At 34.2% G+C, this 16,366-nt stretch overlaps 1 protein-coding gene across 1 annotated transcript; it reads right to left on the reverse strand.

Annotated features, from left to right (window-relative positions):
* Nucleotides 1–221: 221 nt before the first annotated feature.
* On the reverse strand, nt 222–4,007 carry LOC120082751. Its single transcript, XM_039038037.1, has 3 exons — nt 3,036–4,007; nt 1,304–2,082; nt 222–846 (listed from the first exon to the last, which is right to left on the reverse strand). The coding sequence occupies exons 1-3, from the start codon at nt 3,783–3,785 to the stop codon at nt 732–734; spliced, it is 1,644 nt and encodes a 547-aa protein (XP_038893965.1). The 5' UTR covers nt 3,786–4,007; the 3' UTR covers nt 222–731.
* Nucleotides 4,008–16,366: the final 12,359 nt, after the last annotated feature.

Here is a 16,366-nt window from a genome sequence, read left to right on the forward strand (position 1 = left end):
TTTTTTTTTTTTTTTTTGAAATTTGACTAAGAATTCAATCAATGTACTTAAAAAAATATGTAAATTATCGTAAAAAATGTGGTTGAAATAGATTTAATTTTTAAAACCAAAAACAAAAAACCAAACGAGCTTAAATAGTTAATTTTACCAAATAAGGAAGGTAGTTAAAACTTTCCTATAATAGCTTTTTAGGATTTCAAACACAATCCCATCGGAGCCTGACTATCTTGCCATGATTTTCCCTAAAGAGAAGTGTCCTTTCCTTTTATTGAAAGTTGTGGGCCAGGTTCTTTAAAGATGCAAAAAGTTTTGGACAAGTCATATCCATGTACAAACAATCTTGAAAGAGGTTTAAGAAGAATTAATGGCATGGAATCTCTGGTTTCCAGAATAACAAGCATCATTGTTCTAATTCATAGCCAACAGAATGCTTCCCAAGTTCTCCTAATTCTTTAGACACCTATTTTTCTAAGCACAAATGAAAATTGTGGACCAAGAAAATTGTACATGAAAACTCTTCATGTCAAACCTAGAAGTCAAGGAAAAGAAACACGATGTCTTGCAAGATAGAAAGCGAGACATTTAAAGTTGACAAAAGATGTGATCTAATATCAGTATGTCACCAACTAGAGAACTGCACAAAATACCTATTATCTTTGGCAGTGTGCAAAGAAACAGAAACTGAAGAGAAGAAAGCGTCAGCTATCCCCCAAATTTCTCAGCTGAAATGCTCATCTTCGACGTTGATTGCGTATGATGTTCCGCTCGTCCCAAATAGGACAGTTACATGTAGGCTTCTTATTTTTCCAGGGGGCCCCACATGTATAGCAAAACTCATATCCACATCTGCAAACGGAATCCATTGACATTTAGAAAGGAGGGAAAGAAAACTCCAATGAGCAACTCCAACAAAAGAAACTTGTAGCAACATCACAGGGCAATCATGGAACTACGATAAAATTCTCTCTAAAACTGATCTGACCTCAACAAATCGAATGTCAATTATTATTGTGTTCTTTGACAAGACAAATCAGTATCCAGTAAATTAGAGTGCAGTTAACCCACATTGAGGGATGTTTTTCAGTATCCATTTCATAATTACGCTTAGAAACTCTCTATTTCAGATTTTGTCACCCTAACTCCATCTTCCAAGCATGTACAAATTAGTGAATTGCGTTAATGTTCATTGAGTGCTGAAGAAATATTGCATTTTAACTGTTGTAAATGTAATTTCCTGCTCGATTTGCAGTTCATCCAAGAAAAAAAAAGGAGCAAGAGAGATAGATAAAGATAAATAGTGTACCTGCAGGTGATGTGATAGCAGCCTTCAGCCAATTCGACCATATTGTTACACATAACACATTGGCGCCAAAGTTTCTGGGATGCAAGAGACTTCAGCATTTTCTCATCTGAACGGAGATTGGGATTTAACTTTCTGAAGTCATAGCAAGTCAGGTTATAATGCCAAGCGACCTTGCAATTAATACAGAAAAACCTATTACATTTCATGCACTTCCTTGCCCCGGATCGTTTCGCATCAATATATGAATCCTCGGTATATCTTAACAGCTCGGTTTTGGACATCAATTCTGAGCACCTGGAATAGGGGCAATAAACTTTTTCCAAAAGAGGCACAGAAGCTTCCTTAATCCTTTGGCTCATAATCTCAAACACCTTAGGTTCCAAGAACTTTCCGCAGCTTTCAATATTAATTTCCGACGCACAACCCTGATGTGGACAGTTTGCCTGCATCCCATTCCCGTTGAGCAACCTTACTTCTACATGCTGCTTCATACAAGAAAAGCAGTATCGGTGCAAACAACCATCAACTAAGAACATCTGATCCACACGGACATCTTCAAAGCAAATTGTGCAAGTTTCTTTCAAGCACTTTCCATTCTCAGCTTCTGCAGGCCAGGTGATTTGAGAAACTATAGCCTCTCTTGCAAGTCTAAAAGCAAACTTGATATCATTACGTGTCACGAGAGATGGGTTACAGTAGGTAAATTTTCCCTGAAGAAGAACCACCTCATTAACCAATTTTGCCATGGAGCTCGCTCCTGGAAGCACCCTACCTGTAAGCTGCAATCACAGAATATGGATTATGATGTCAAATCATAACGTTTTCTCTTATATCCTTTTTTCATATTCAACATGGCAAGCGAGAACGGAGACTAATATTAGTTTGCAATGCACTTAATCCAATTAAATTAAAGTGATAATACGATCATTTGATGTCAAAAAAGATAAATCATTTATTCATTTATTTTTGTCAACAAGGATGAGTGAAAAAGCTGACAATTCATATAGTGATAAATGGCATATTAACATTAATCTAACATAAAACTTCAAACTACTAGTCTCGGTCATATATTCAGCCAACCACTAAGGACAGTGGAGATCATGATGCAACAGATAAGAAGTTTATACCAGCCTTGTTATTATTATATGATTATTGTTTTCAATTTTTTTTTTGGTAAGAAACCAATACCACCCACCTTGTTCTTTTATTAGGTACATTTGGAACTTGCAGATTGTATGGTTATTATGGCTTCTAAATAGAGCTATGTATTTAATCACTACTCTAATTACTCCCCTGAGTTTGTTTTTAAATTTTTATCAGTTGAGTGTCCTGTTTGCACCCTCCTTGACTATTCTCACGGCCTAACCATAGTACTATTGGTTATCATTTGTCAAGTTAACTTGAAGGATGATATCAAATCTTAGTAGGTGGCGACCTGGCTTAGAACAATCACTTTCACTAGAAATTTTAAGTTCCAAAGGCTCTTCAATTGGGGTATGACTTGGCAGCGCTCACATTAATATTTGCTTAATATTCTCAAAGAAAATTCCTGTTTACAATAGAAAAACATCTCCTCACAGAATTCTAAATCAAGTAAACTCTCACACCCATACACTTTTAGTTATTTCCAACGGAGAACTATATTAAAAGAACAAAAATCAATACAATTCTAGCCATAGAATAGTATATAGACATAAAAAAGAGGAATGGATGAAAAATTATAGCAACTTACATACTGGTAGAGCATGTAATCACCACAGAAAAAAGTGACATTTCTCAAGCCTAAAATAAGAGCAACATTGAGGCCTTCAACCAGTGCTTCAAGTTCAGCGCATTGGCTGCTAGTTTCCTTACTATCCACCATAGATTCCAGAGGACTCGTCTTCTCAAACAACAGATTATCCTTAGGATCACAAACCGCAACCCCAATCCCAGCCACCCTAACCACCATATCTCTAATCCTCTCTTCACTAATCAACCCCTTCGAATACACCCTAAAACATTCAGAATCCACACTCGACGGAGAAGAACAAGAAGAAGAGGACGAGGAACTTTCACCATACGGCTTCTCATAATTATCCCCATACTTCCTCCACTCATTCTCAGGAACATTCCGAATATACTCCGCAAACTTCTGATCGTGAACCCGACGGTCAAGCTCCTCCTTCATTTTCCTCATCTCATTATGACACTGCTCCCGGTCCTTGAACTCCATAGCGAACCTAGCAATGTCCTCGAGCATAAGAGTGGTAGCCAAGTCTAAAGCGCCAGTTTCTTCAGAATCCAAGACAGGGACGGCGGTATTAAGTGATGAAGATGGTTCGGTCGAGGGTTTAGAAGCAAGAGAAGCATTCATTGCCTCCTGGAGTTGAAGTTGGAAGGCGAAATCAAGATCGGAGAAAAGGGTTTTGGCGGAAAGGAGTTCGGAACGCTGCTGGGTGATCAAGTCTTGAATGGAATCGTCATCCATGGTGTCCGCCATTGTTGTTGCTTCTGTGGGTTGTAGAGAGAAACAGAGTGGAGTATGGTGAGTGAAGAAGATGGGAAATCGGAGGAATGTGAAAGAAACTAGAAGGGTTTTTGGAATTTGGAGAATTGATTGATGATGATGATGACGACCATGGAAGGAAAAGAAGGAAAGACAGAGAGGTGATCGTCTTCCCAATTCCGCCGAATCGTAACTTTTCCCAACCGAGTACGCGCCACGTTCGCGATTGAAAATCCTCCCTCGAACGAACTTTAAAAAAACTACGTTTTTTTTTTCCTTCAAAATTTAACTTGATTTTTTAAATTATTGATAAAATATAGATAATAAAAGAATAAATTTGAGGGTGAAACGTCTACAAACTTAATTTTAAAAAATAAAAACAAAGAATCAAATAGTTACCAAAATAGTATGTAAATTTTCATTAAATGTTCACAAATAGTAAAACTTAATTAATTATAGTTTGTTTAATTATTTTAAATTTATTAACATACATTAACACTCAAGACAAAAAATGATATTTAATGAAAAATCAAATTTAAAAATATAAATCTTAAAAATTTAAGGATCAAATTTGATACAAAACTCAAATGTCAAAGTAAAATGGTAACATTTTGAAATTTAAAGACCAAATAAAAGTTAGACCAACTAAGAACAAAAATGTACTTTTTCCTGTTATTATTTTCAATAAATCTGGTTTCTGAAAAAAAGCTCTTTTTATCTATTGCATTTTAATAAACATACTCACATATTATGTATTTTTCCATTAAAATTACTATTATTATTTATTTTGATAAGAATTAATTTTGAAGAATTAAATTTAATATTTTTTGGAGTACATGAAATAACCTTAAACATTTAAAAATATTGAGACTGAAATTTGAACAAAGCATTTGGACTAATGATACCTTACCTTTCTTTTCTTTTAGAAATAGTACCTAATTGTTTTTTTTTTTTTAATTACAACTTTAATCCATTTTTAATTTTTTTCCAAGTTTTTGCCTATTTGACGTTTGAATTTCCAAAAAAGTTATTAATTTGTTTTTTAGTGCACCAAAAAAGGTTTAATGGTTCTAAAAATTATAATGGTGTATAATAAAATTTTAAACTCTCAATTTTTGTCTAATTAATTCAAATAATTATGTAAAATTTTAAAATTTTATCTAATTATAATATATTATTGACTTCTTTGTCATATTTTTTAAAATTCACGTGTCTATTAAACATAACATTAAAACTAGCTTGTCATTAAACACAAAATTGATTTTTATATTGAATAACTCAATAATTTTTAGTTTCCTGAACCTATCCAATAAAAACTTTGTACAGGTTGTTTCATATATAATAAAAATGATCCATTTATTTATAAATAAAGTAAAATAGCAAAAAGTTTCCTCAGTCCATTGAAAGAGTTTTTTTTGTTGTTGTTATATTTGAAAATCTGGTTTTTTCATTTAAAATAATATTTCTTTTTTATTTTAGAGACTTATTAGACACAAAATTGAAAATTTAAGAATTTATTAAACACTTTTAAAAATTTAGAGACCAAATAGATGCAATTAAAGTTCAAAGTCTAATTCGTGCTTCTTCTTTTCTCAAATTTCATCCAATTTCTTCTAGCAACAACTAAAACCGTGTAAACTATGGGTTTTATTTGCTTTTCCTCAATTTTTACATGAGTGCTTTGCCTCAAACTTCATCTTGTATATTTGAAGTGTTTGTTGATACAAAACTAAGATTCTTAAAATAATTTAGGTTTATATTAATTATGTTTTTGCAGTTGTTTTATTACAACAATTTCCATTCTTAAAAGGCTTGATTTTATTTTTAAATACTTGTTAGGCTTCATCACATTTTTCTTTTTATTGATTTATTTTTCATTTAAAACTGAAGATTTGGTCATAAGCCTAAAATAAAACCTACTAAAATCAATACTGTTTTATCAATGAGAATTTTAATTTCCATGTTCATATTCAAAAATGAAATTATTTGGCCACATTGTGTGAAATTGAATATGGTTATTGTTGATTAATAAAAAAAATAGTTTATAGAGCTAGCACTCATCTATGGGTTAAAGCATGCTAGTGATCAGCAACAAATGTTAATAATACCCATTTGATAGCTTCATTTGGTAGGGTTGAATATATTTGATAAAGATGCAAACAAAACTTTTTATTGATAAATAAAAGTAAAGTAACAGCTATGAATAACTGTCTTTAAGGATTAAGGTGTCCGTAGCTAACGATTTAAACTTATTTGTTAAAGAAGTATAAAAGAGAGAAGACAAAAATATGCATTTTCACTTCAAACTTTCAATTTCATCCAATTGCACTCTAAATTTAGATAAAAGTTTCAATCTTAACGTTAAAAAGTATTGCAAGCTACTATTACTAAGCTATATCATACAATTTTGCATGCATTTAAAATTCCATGATAAGTATATTCTTGTTTAGATTAAAAGTACATTAGTTTGAAACTAAAATAAAATTTTGCGTAAATTTCAAAAACCACTCATGAATAAATGTTTCAGGAACCAATTTTTGTAATCTACGGTATAATGGACCCCCAAGAAGTGTTTGGGTTTGTGCCCTAAAGTTTCGTGTCCTATAGTTTGTAAACAATTTTGTAAGAACGCTTGTGATGTATAATATATAAGATATTTACTTCACTGCTTGACTTTGCACATTTAGATGTTTTTATTTTACCACAAACCAATAAACTTAATATCTCTGGTTGTCTTTATGTAACTTAAGCATATATATAGTGACATACAAGTGGATCATGTCTTAAATGACAACCAAAATAATCTGTAGTATATGGATATAGGAGGAAAACCTTATCTTGGTAACACTACGGACGCGGCCCGCTTTGTGGAATTGTTACAAGTGTTGTGACTAGTCACAGATAGTCTGATCCTGATCATTCGTGTAGCAAACATGCGAATGGGGCATCCTATATAAAGAGTTTGTATAAGACCTGACCTCGAAGAGTTAACGTCTCGTTATATAACGTTGTTCATGACTGAGACTTCACTTCACTAGGATGACCATAGGTAACATGACCTCAATCCTGAGTGAGTTGGGAACTCCTGCCATTGAAGGTGATCCTTTGATTTGCATGGGTATAGGTGGCCAGAGCGCTGACTCAAACTTACCACTTTGGGGATTCGTCTGATTTGGGAGTCGAGAACTCAACTTCCCCTGTCTCTTATACACATCTAGATGTGTATAAGAGACAGGTATGGGTGTGAGTGGCCAGAGCGCTGACTCAAACTTACCACTTTGGGGATTCGTCTGATTTGGGAGTCGAGAACTCAACTTCGCAAGATGGAGTTCACTCCTTCCCTGAAGTAAGGGTAAGTAGATAGATTACTCTCTTAAGAACTGATCCCGGGGCTTCAACGATGTGGCGCCACACACCTTCTCATGCCCTGAGAGGTGTTCACACATAGTAGGACTATGTTGTATTATTCATTAGAGGGATCAATGGTACTTAAGGAGGAATATGTAACTATAGGGGCAAAAAGGTAAATTGGTCTGTTGTAATTATGAGCATCTGTGAAGGGTTATCGTGCTGATGATTGGTTATATCCAATGGACATAGAAATATATCTATGGCAAGAAGAGTTCAACTATCGGTCTTTAGTGGAATGCCTAACAGTTAACAGATGGTGGATATAGTGACTAAAGAGTTTAGTCAACTATTCACGTACCGTTGGAGTTTCGAGCCATAGGTCCATAAGGTCCCCTTGATAGCTTGGATACAAGTTGAGAGTCAGTTTGAAATGTTCAAATTGGATTCTCACTCCAAGAATATTGAGGGCTCTGAGTGATGGTGTCATCTCCGTTCCTTCTATTCGTGTGGAGACTGTTCGAGGTAGACAATTGGGTTTTGCTGAGTAATAGCTTACCGCCTCAGCAAAAGCGAGATTTGCTATGAAGAAGAAGTCTTCAACTGGTATGATCTCTCGATCTCTTATTTACTGTTATTTTGAGCATGTCAATATTTTAGCATTATGAATGCATTTTAGTCTGTTTGAATGTATATATGGAAATTTTGTCACAATGAATTGGAAAGATCCGCTTCCACTCGTAGGTACTCTTGAATAAGAGTTCCTTCAAGAAGTAGTAACCATACTAACGGTGTTCACAACTACCCAACATCAATTACTGCTAACACTAGAGCTGTTACTCAACAACCATAGGAGGATAGAATACCCGCTACATCATATTAGACATCATATTAGGCAATTAGCATACTTTCGGCTAATCCATGAGTCTGATTTAAGTTGTCGTGAAAGCACACGAATGGGTAGAAGATGTTTTGCTATTTTATGTACTTTACTAAGGACAACTGGCGGATTAGTGGGAACAGAAGTTGTAGATGTTGAGAAGATGGTCGCCATGCTCTTGAATATCTTAGCCCATGATGTTAAGAACAGAGTGAGAAGTCCATTTTCGTCATGATCGATCCACGTCCTACCCGGACTTAGAAAGCTAGCTTTCTAAGGCAAAGAACTTTTATTGCACGAGCTAGCCAGCCAATCCAGCCATTTTCTTGCTTCCATCCGCCTATCTGATGAATAGACCTTCAGCTTCAATCAAATAGGCCATAGATATAGATCGAGATTCACTCATAAGACAAGCGACTACTAACATGGATAAGGTTTGGAGCATTGCAACCAGCCTTTATACCCTTCGAAGAGATGGATCCTCTGGACACCGAAGTTCGGATCACCCCTGATGACTCAGAAGAGATAGAGCGGGGGTTGGTAGCCATCAATAGCCCAGATGGAGATAGAATGTGGGGAGATTGAACTTCAAGCGTTACTCTNCTTTTATTGCACGAGCTAGCCAGCCAATCCAGCCATTTTCTTGCTTCCATCCGCCTATCTGATGAATAGACCTTCAGCTTCAATCAAATAGGCCAGATGGAGATAGAATGTGGGGAGATTGAACTTCAAGCGTTACTCTTTCATCTGTGTATCTAGGTGGATACTAGTTCGAATTCCTCGATCTTGTTTCAATTGTAGTTCTTCGGTTGAGTTCGTTCTTTTGTTCACCTGTGTCGGTTTGGGGTACAGTCAGTTCACCAGGAGGATCGCCCTCCCAATTCAAAGTTTTTTCCTGGAAGTTTCAATATCGAGAGACTCAGCCACCGAGGACTTTATCGAACCTTTATGTCTCCATCTCTCGAGTTGAGCTCAATCTCTGGCTCGTAGATAGTTTGTTAGGTCTGGTGAAACAATTTCTAGGCATTTCAACTCCGTTCTCAACGCCGTTTTATGACTACATGAAGTACTGTTGAAACAACCTTTCCCAATCACAACCTCCTGTAAAGATCCAAAATGGAGATGGTTTAAGGTATAGTGAAACTAAAAAAAATGTTGGTGTGTTGTCTGTCTAGTTTAGATAACTTATGTATATGAATATTTCATACGTTATGTTCACACAGGATTATCTAGGTGCATTAGATGGTACATACATAAAGGTCAATGTGAGTGCAACTGATCGACCAAGGTATAGGACGAGGAAGGGTGAAATCGCCATGAATGTTCTTGGTGTTTGTGACACGAATGGCGATTTTATGTTTGTCTTACCTAGGTGGGAAGTTTCTGCAGCTGATTCTCGTGTGCTTAGAAATGCAATATCACGACCTAACGGATTGAAGGTTCCGAAGGGTAACAACTTACACACACAATTTTTAGTCGTATATCTTAGTACTCAACGATTATGGTTTGATATATGTGATGCTAGGTACCTAAATGCGGAAGGCTTCTTGGCACCATATAGAGGATAACGATATCATCTTTTGGAATGGCATGGAGAAGGGAATGCACCAACAACTGCAAGATAATTTTTTTAACATGAAACACTATTATGTGAGGAATGTCATTGAGAGGGCATTCGGGCCGTTGAAAGGGAGATGGGCAATACTCCACAAAAAATCATACTACCCCATGCAAGTCCAAACTCGGACGATCACGTATGTTTCCTTCTTCATAATCTTATTAATAATGAGATGAATACTAGCGAAATGCCCAAGGATCTAGATGAGGTGGACTCACATTCTGCTACCATGGGGACGAGATCAATTATATTGAGAGTTCAAAAGAATGGATACAATAGAGAGATGAATTGGCACATAATATGTTTTCTGACTGAGAGTTACGTAATAATCAGTAACTTCATGTTTAGTTTGTGGCTTTTACAATGTATTTTTTTTAATTTCATGTATGCGATTTTGGGAATCAATTTCTTTCTTTATTACTTAAATTGTACTATAGTGTACATGTAGAAGGATGGTAAGTTCTTCTAGAGCTCCAAAACACACTTGGACGAGGGAGGAAAAGTCGAAGCTGGTGGAATGTTTGGTGACTTTGGTTGAATCTGGTGGATGCAGATCAAACAATTAGACCTTTCGCCTTGGGTGCTTGGCATAGTTACAGCGTATGATGGCTGATAAGATACCTGAATATACAATACAAGGGACCCCCACCATAGATTGTAGGGTAAAGAGCCTTAAAAGAACATATCAAGCTATAACATATCTATTAAGGATTACTAGATATTAAAGTCAAAATGTTCCAAGAAATTTTTTGAAAGGATTAATAGGTCATGATCACTTTCATGGTATCGAAGTTGGTGGATCGAGTAATGTATGATGTTTTGGTTCTTTATGTAACATGCATAAAAGGAAGAAGAATTACTAGATGGAGCGTAAAGTGATAGTATGAGAAACTCTTTACAAGACCTAGGTAAGATGAATTGGACAAAGAATGCCAAGATGGTTGAATTATAGTTACCTTTAGATGGGAGAAAATGAGTTATTGGATTGAAAATTCTTAAGGTGCTTGGGTTTGAACTATGTGTTTGTTGTAATGAAAAGGTTCAAGTTTAATTAACCATACCAAGAGAAGGATAAACGTTTTGAAGTTTAAAAGCAATGTTTCCTTGTGGGGATACCCTACTATATTTCCAAGTTTGAAATGGAATTTTAGATTTATGGAAAAGGTTATAAAGGGTCATATGTCTTGGTTTAAGGATTATGTTTCGCTCTTGAAGTAAAAAGTGCACTTTCAAGTTGTTGGCTTAAGTAAAGATAAATGTGAAGAAAATAATAGTATTTAAGGAAAAGTTTTATTCATTTGGGGAGATAAATGGAAATTAATGTGTTCAAAATTCTCAAATAGTTAAGAAAGGTTTGGATTTTAAGACATGATATGGGTGGATACAAGGCATGGTTTGGTGTAAAATAGGAATCTCTTATTACCATTTGGAACTTTGGACTGCAGTAGGCATTATTCGGAAAAAAAAACATATAGTCTACTTAGGTTATTGGATTGTAGACTGTGAAAAGGGATTCGAATAGTCACATGTTTTGGTATAGATATATTTCACTAGGAAAATGAAATATAGCATCTTGGATTTATTGGTCTTGGAAAAGATAAGGGAAGATGAAAGGATTTGAGAAATATTTTGTTGTTTTGAGAAGGTAAGGGGAATTGATGTTTTAAGATTAAGAACAAAGGTTTGGTTTGGTGTCCAAGATAAGAAATATGTGTTTACGAACCTTTAGAGTTGGTATGAACAATCTCGTTACTATTTGAAACTATGGATCTTAATATTTGTTGGTTGAATGGATATCCTGCCTAAGCTATTGGTCATGGAATACAGTTTTAGAATGAGAATTTGATTAAGCTAGACTATCACGCGTTGGAAGAGTGCTTAGCAATCTTCTTCAAATTATAGTGGAGTCGAGGAAATAAAGTTTTATGAAAGGATGTTTAGTAGCAATAGTTGCTAGAAACCATGGAAGTGGAAGGGGTAAGGCCTCGTTAAAGAGGGGGAAGATGTTGAAAGGTATTAGTAAGGTTTAGAGGTTTTGATTGTGATGCGAATATTTAAAACAAGGAATTAATGAAGTCATCGATTTGATTTGAAGGTGAAAGTAATCTAGCTCCAAGTAAAAAAAAAAAAAGCTATATGAGTATTAAGGATTTAAGGACTTGAACTTTCGAGGACGAAAGTCTTAAGGAGGGAAAAATGTAACATCCCCAACTTCAGAAAAATTTAAGTTAATTATGTAAAGTGATTGAGTTTAAATTTCCCTTTCATTTAGAAAACTTGGATTAAATTGAAATAATTGAAAAAAATTTATTGGTTAAATTGAATTTAATTGATTAGATATTCGAACTGATTATTGAAAATATTGAATTTTGCTTTCATTTGATTTTGGATTTTAGGGCCAACTTAAAAAAAAAAAAAAATTAAAAGAGATAATTAATTTCATGTGGTTTTGAATTGATTTAAATATTTGGAAGGATTTAATTTGTATCAAATTGATGGATCTTATGCCCTTTAATTTTGGTTTTTGAAGCCTAAATTAAGATAATTTGAAAAGTTAATTAATTTATAAATTTAATAGAATCTTTGGAGATTTTGGAGATATTGTGATAAAATATTTTATTTATCTTTTCAAAATTGGAAAAAAAATAAAAGAATTGAGATTTTTTTTTTCGAAATTAAATGAGAGTGAAAAGAGGCCAAAAATTGGGAGAAAGTAATTCAATTTTTCAGCGGCAGCTTCCACAAAATTGTCGATTGCTGGAGTTTGAACCGTTGGATTGTGCTCAAATTTGGTCAGTCTGTTCGAGACATATAGATTTCATTTTGAACGGTTGGAGCATTGTTTGAAGCTCTGGTTTGTTCGTAATCGCTGTTGAATAAAATCTGTAAAACTAGAAATTCCCCTTCTCTCTCACTCTTGCAAACCCTTCTCATGCAAGACCTTCACTATCAGCCACTAACCTAAACAATTTATGCCGTCCGATAGCAACAGCCACTGCCTATCTATGGTAGCCATGAACCGATGCGTCATCAGCTGCCACTGCCCGATCTTTGCTGAAATCTTGAGAAAAACCTTAGATAAGACTTATTTTTCCTTATAATTTGGGAGGTGAAATTCATCCATTTGATTTTGGGTTAAATTAGTAACCTCTCTTTGGTGTGAAACTTAGATTCAAGATTTGGAAGTTTTGAGGCATTGACCATCAAGCTAAAGACCATTTTTCGTTTTGCAGAAAATTGGTAAAGATTATTAAGTTCTGGGTAAGAGCAATTGAGTTTAGAAGATTCTCGGTTGCCCATTAAATTTTGATTTTCTTTTTGGTCGATGCCAATTATATTTGGAATTTAGATCCAAAATTGGAGTACTTTAAAGTGTGCAACGTACTGTCCAGCGAATTTGAGTTCGTTTGGCAAGTAGTTTAGTAAGCGTTGTGATCCTTATTGTTGGTTGTCGGCCACCTATTGATTATTGGATTAAAAAAATGGTTTAATTTTAAGTATTTTGAAGGTTCTAAGTCGTCATCCATTGAGTTTTAAAATCTTTTAAGAGGAGATTTTGAAGTCGAAATCCTACGAGTGTCTGTTGATCAAGTTTTGTTTGGGTAAGTTATTTGGTGACCGTTTGATTAAATTTGTATGTTTGGGTCCTGGTTCCAAGACTGAAATTTAGTATTATGTATGTGTTAGGGGACTCAATTTAGCACTTATTTGGTTGAAGATCATTAGCTTGGATTAATATCTGAATTTGACTTCGAGGTAAGTAATCTTACTGGAACTGCCCACGGGCCAGACACTGGATGTATGCTAGCATAATGGATGAATGTTATGGTAGAATGACAACATGATGAACTAATAGCTTAGTATAACCGATGTATATTCTTGCTTGAGGATCTAAAAGATGTATTTGTGCACATAGATACTTGAATGCTAGCATGAGATGATATTTGATTTCATGAGGTTGTATGTGATCTGTGGATATTGAGGCATATGTGTATGTTATAGAGCCATGATGTTGAGGCATACATGTATGTCATAGAACCATATTGTGATAATTATGGTGTCGAGCCTATGATAGTGATTTTACTGATTAGTTAAAATGCCCACTAGGTTTGTGTTTCCTTCGGGATTCACCAGAGGTAATGGGCATATTTAGCTACAGTAGGATAGAACTTAGTTTTTCATGTATATATATGTCCCATGAGGACAAGGACAGTTTATATGTTCCACCAGAGGTAGGAATCTAGAGGACATAGATGTCTAACCTGACCCCAGTAGTGGGGTTACTTACTGAGTATTTTATACTCATTCTTTCTCATGTTGTTGTTTCAGTAAAGGTAAAGATGCACTGGCGACGGACAAGCGGAATTCGTGATCGAGCCATTAGGACTAGTTTTATGCTTTCGCTTATGAGATTTAGATTTCTTTTCATGTTTTTCTTAACTTTCAGTTTTGATGTTTGAAACTTACTATTAAAAATCGTTTTCAGACTTATTTATCATCATTTATGATTTATGGATACCCTACTGTTGTTTTTAATGTTTGAATTTAATGAAAGTCTTTTGAACTTATCTTATTTAGTTAGCATTTATTTCACCATAACAGAGTGTCGTTTTAAATTCCATGCATGCATGTATTTAGTAACGGCCTAACTTAAGTCCTAGGGGGTCGGGTCGTTACAAGGGGCGTATGCATGAAGATGCTCCTACTGGAAATTCACAGGAACATGACCTGTCACAGGATGAGTTTCATGGAACCTTGACTGGTTTTGGTTTCGAAATAGGCAATTCATCAAGGGATAGTAAGAGAAATCGTCCTGGATATCAGTCTGAGTTGGTTGAGGTTTTTAAGAATGCAATGTACTTTGCAAATGACCAACTAAAGTCCATTGCTGAATGACCGAAAGAGCAGCGTGCAACAGAGGTTGAGCTACGTATCAAAGTTGTAAATGAACTTAACGATGTTCTAGAACTGCAAACTCGATAGAAGGTGAAGCTTATGAATATCGCATTTCGCAGTGTGCATAATAAGAAGAGTTTTTTGTTTGTTCCAACGAATATGAAATTGGAGTATTGTGAGCTTTTTCTTCTAGACAACGGCCGACCAACTATTTTCATCACCTGCTTTTCCATGTTTAATTTTCACATATCTAAATTATGGCTCGTACTTTATAATATTTTTGATGTTTCACTCTGTACTATTTCATGGACATGAATGTGATTTGGTTTTCTTTTTTTGTTGTTTGTGAAATTTCTCTTTCTCTATATACATTAATGTGTTGGGCAATGATTAACATCCTTTGAAAAGAATGGAATTGTATTTATTGCATGCTCACGAAGTTTGATATGTCAAACAAGGTTAAAATTGGTGGAATGAGGACAATACAATATTCAACACATTTTATACAAATTGGTGGAACAAACAATTTTATTTAGGTTCGTGAAAATATGATATTTCATTTAATTTTTTTTTCTTTGATATAAGGAAAAGTAGAATATATTGTGACATATACTAAGATAACATGCATTTAATTTACATACTGTTATAATCGATTATTATAATAATCTACATCCCAAATACAAATTATTATAACCCAGACTATAATAATCTGCACACCAACCATAAACTATTATACTACATACTATAATAACTTGTACTCCAAGGACAGACTATTATAACACAGACTAAAATAATCTGCACTCCAAATACAGACTATTATAACCCACAGACTATAATAAACACTGACTATTATAACCCACTTAGCACCTTATACGTCTCCTAAGAGATTCTTGAAGTGAGAAATCAATATCTTGAAATGCCAAAATTTGATTTTAATATGTTTCATTTTAAACCAAAGTTTTAATGAAAATTTCCCCCCTTTTATGAGGACTTAATTTGGAAACTAAAGTATAACAACTAATATGGTATTTTAACCCAAAATAAATGATTGCATATGAAAAAAACTTGAACCTCTTATTCATCACCAAAATTTGAAATATAAAATTAATAATCTCTTATCCACTAATTTATGCTCAAAGTGCATAGTATCAATCACTTATTTAAATCTAAAAGTCAAAGTTGGAATAAAATGTACCATGAAACCTAACCCTTTTTTTTTTTTTTTTTTTTTTTTTTACAATCTGTGGGTTGTGGGAATAAAGCTTTTGACCTCGAATTTGCCCATGAAACATAATCAATAGAGTTATCATTAAAACTGACCAAACCAAACCAAACTGAAGATTCGACTTATACTGAAGTTTCGATTTGGTTCGATTTTGGATTTAAAAACTGATTTCAAAATCAAACCAAACCGCTTATAGTAGTTAAAATAAAAAATAAAACCGAATTGAACTAAACCAATATAAAATAAAACTGTTTATGTTAGTAAAAACTGAACCGAACCATTTGTGTGTATATATATATATAACATGAAAAATCAAACCCAACTGAACTAAATATTTTCGACCCAATTTTAAGAAAACAAATGGTTTGGTTTGATTTGGTTTAGTATAAATCCGAAATCGAATTTTTCGACTTGGTTAAGTTTTGAATACCAAACCAAATTGAACCGTGAACACTCCTAATAATTAACCACTAATAATCAAATGGTTAAAGTATTATATCTTATATAAAAAAGTCTTTGATAACCAACAAATATAACTCAGCTAGCAAAAATGTATACTATCCCTCACAAAATTTGAGGCTGGATTCACACAACATATATTCAAGTTA

The sequence above is a fragment of the Benincasa hispida genome, chromosome 8 (genome assembly GCF_009727055.1).
Source record: "Benincasa hispida cultivar B227 chromosome 8, ASM972705v1, whole genome shotgun sequence".
Taxonomy (NCBI): domain Eukaryota; kingdom Viridiplantae; phylum Streptophyta; class Magnoliopsida; order Cucurbitales; family Cucurbitaceae; genus Benincasa; species Benincasa hispida.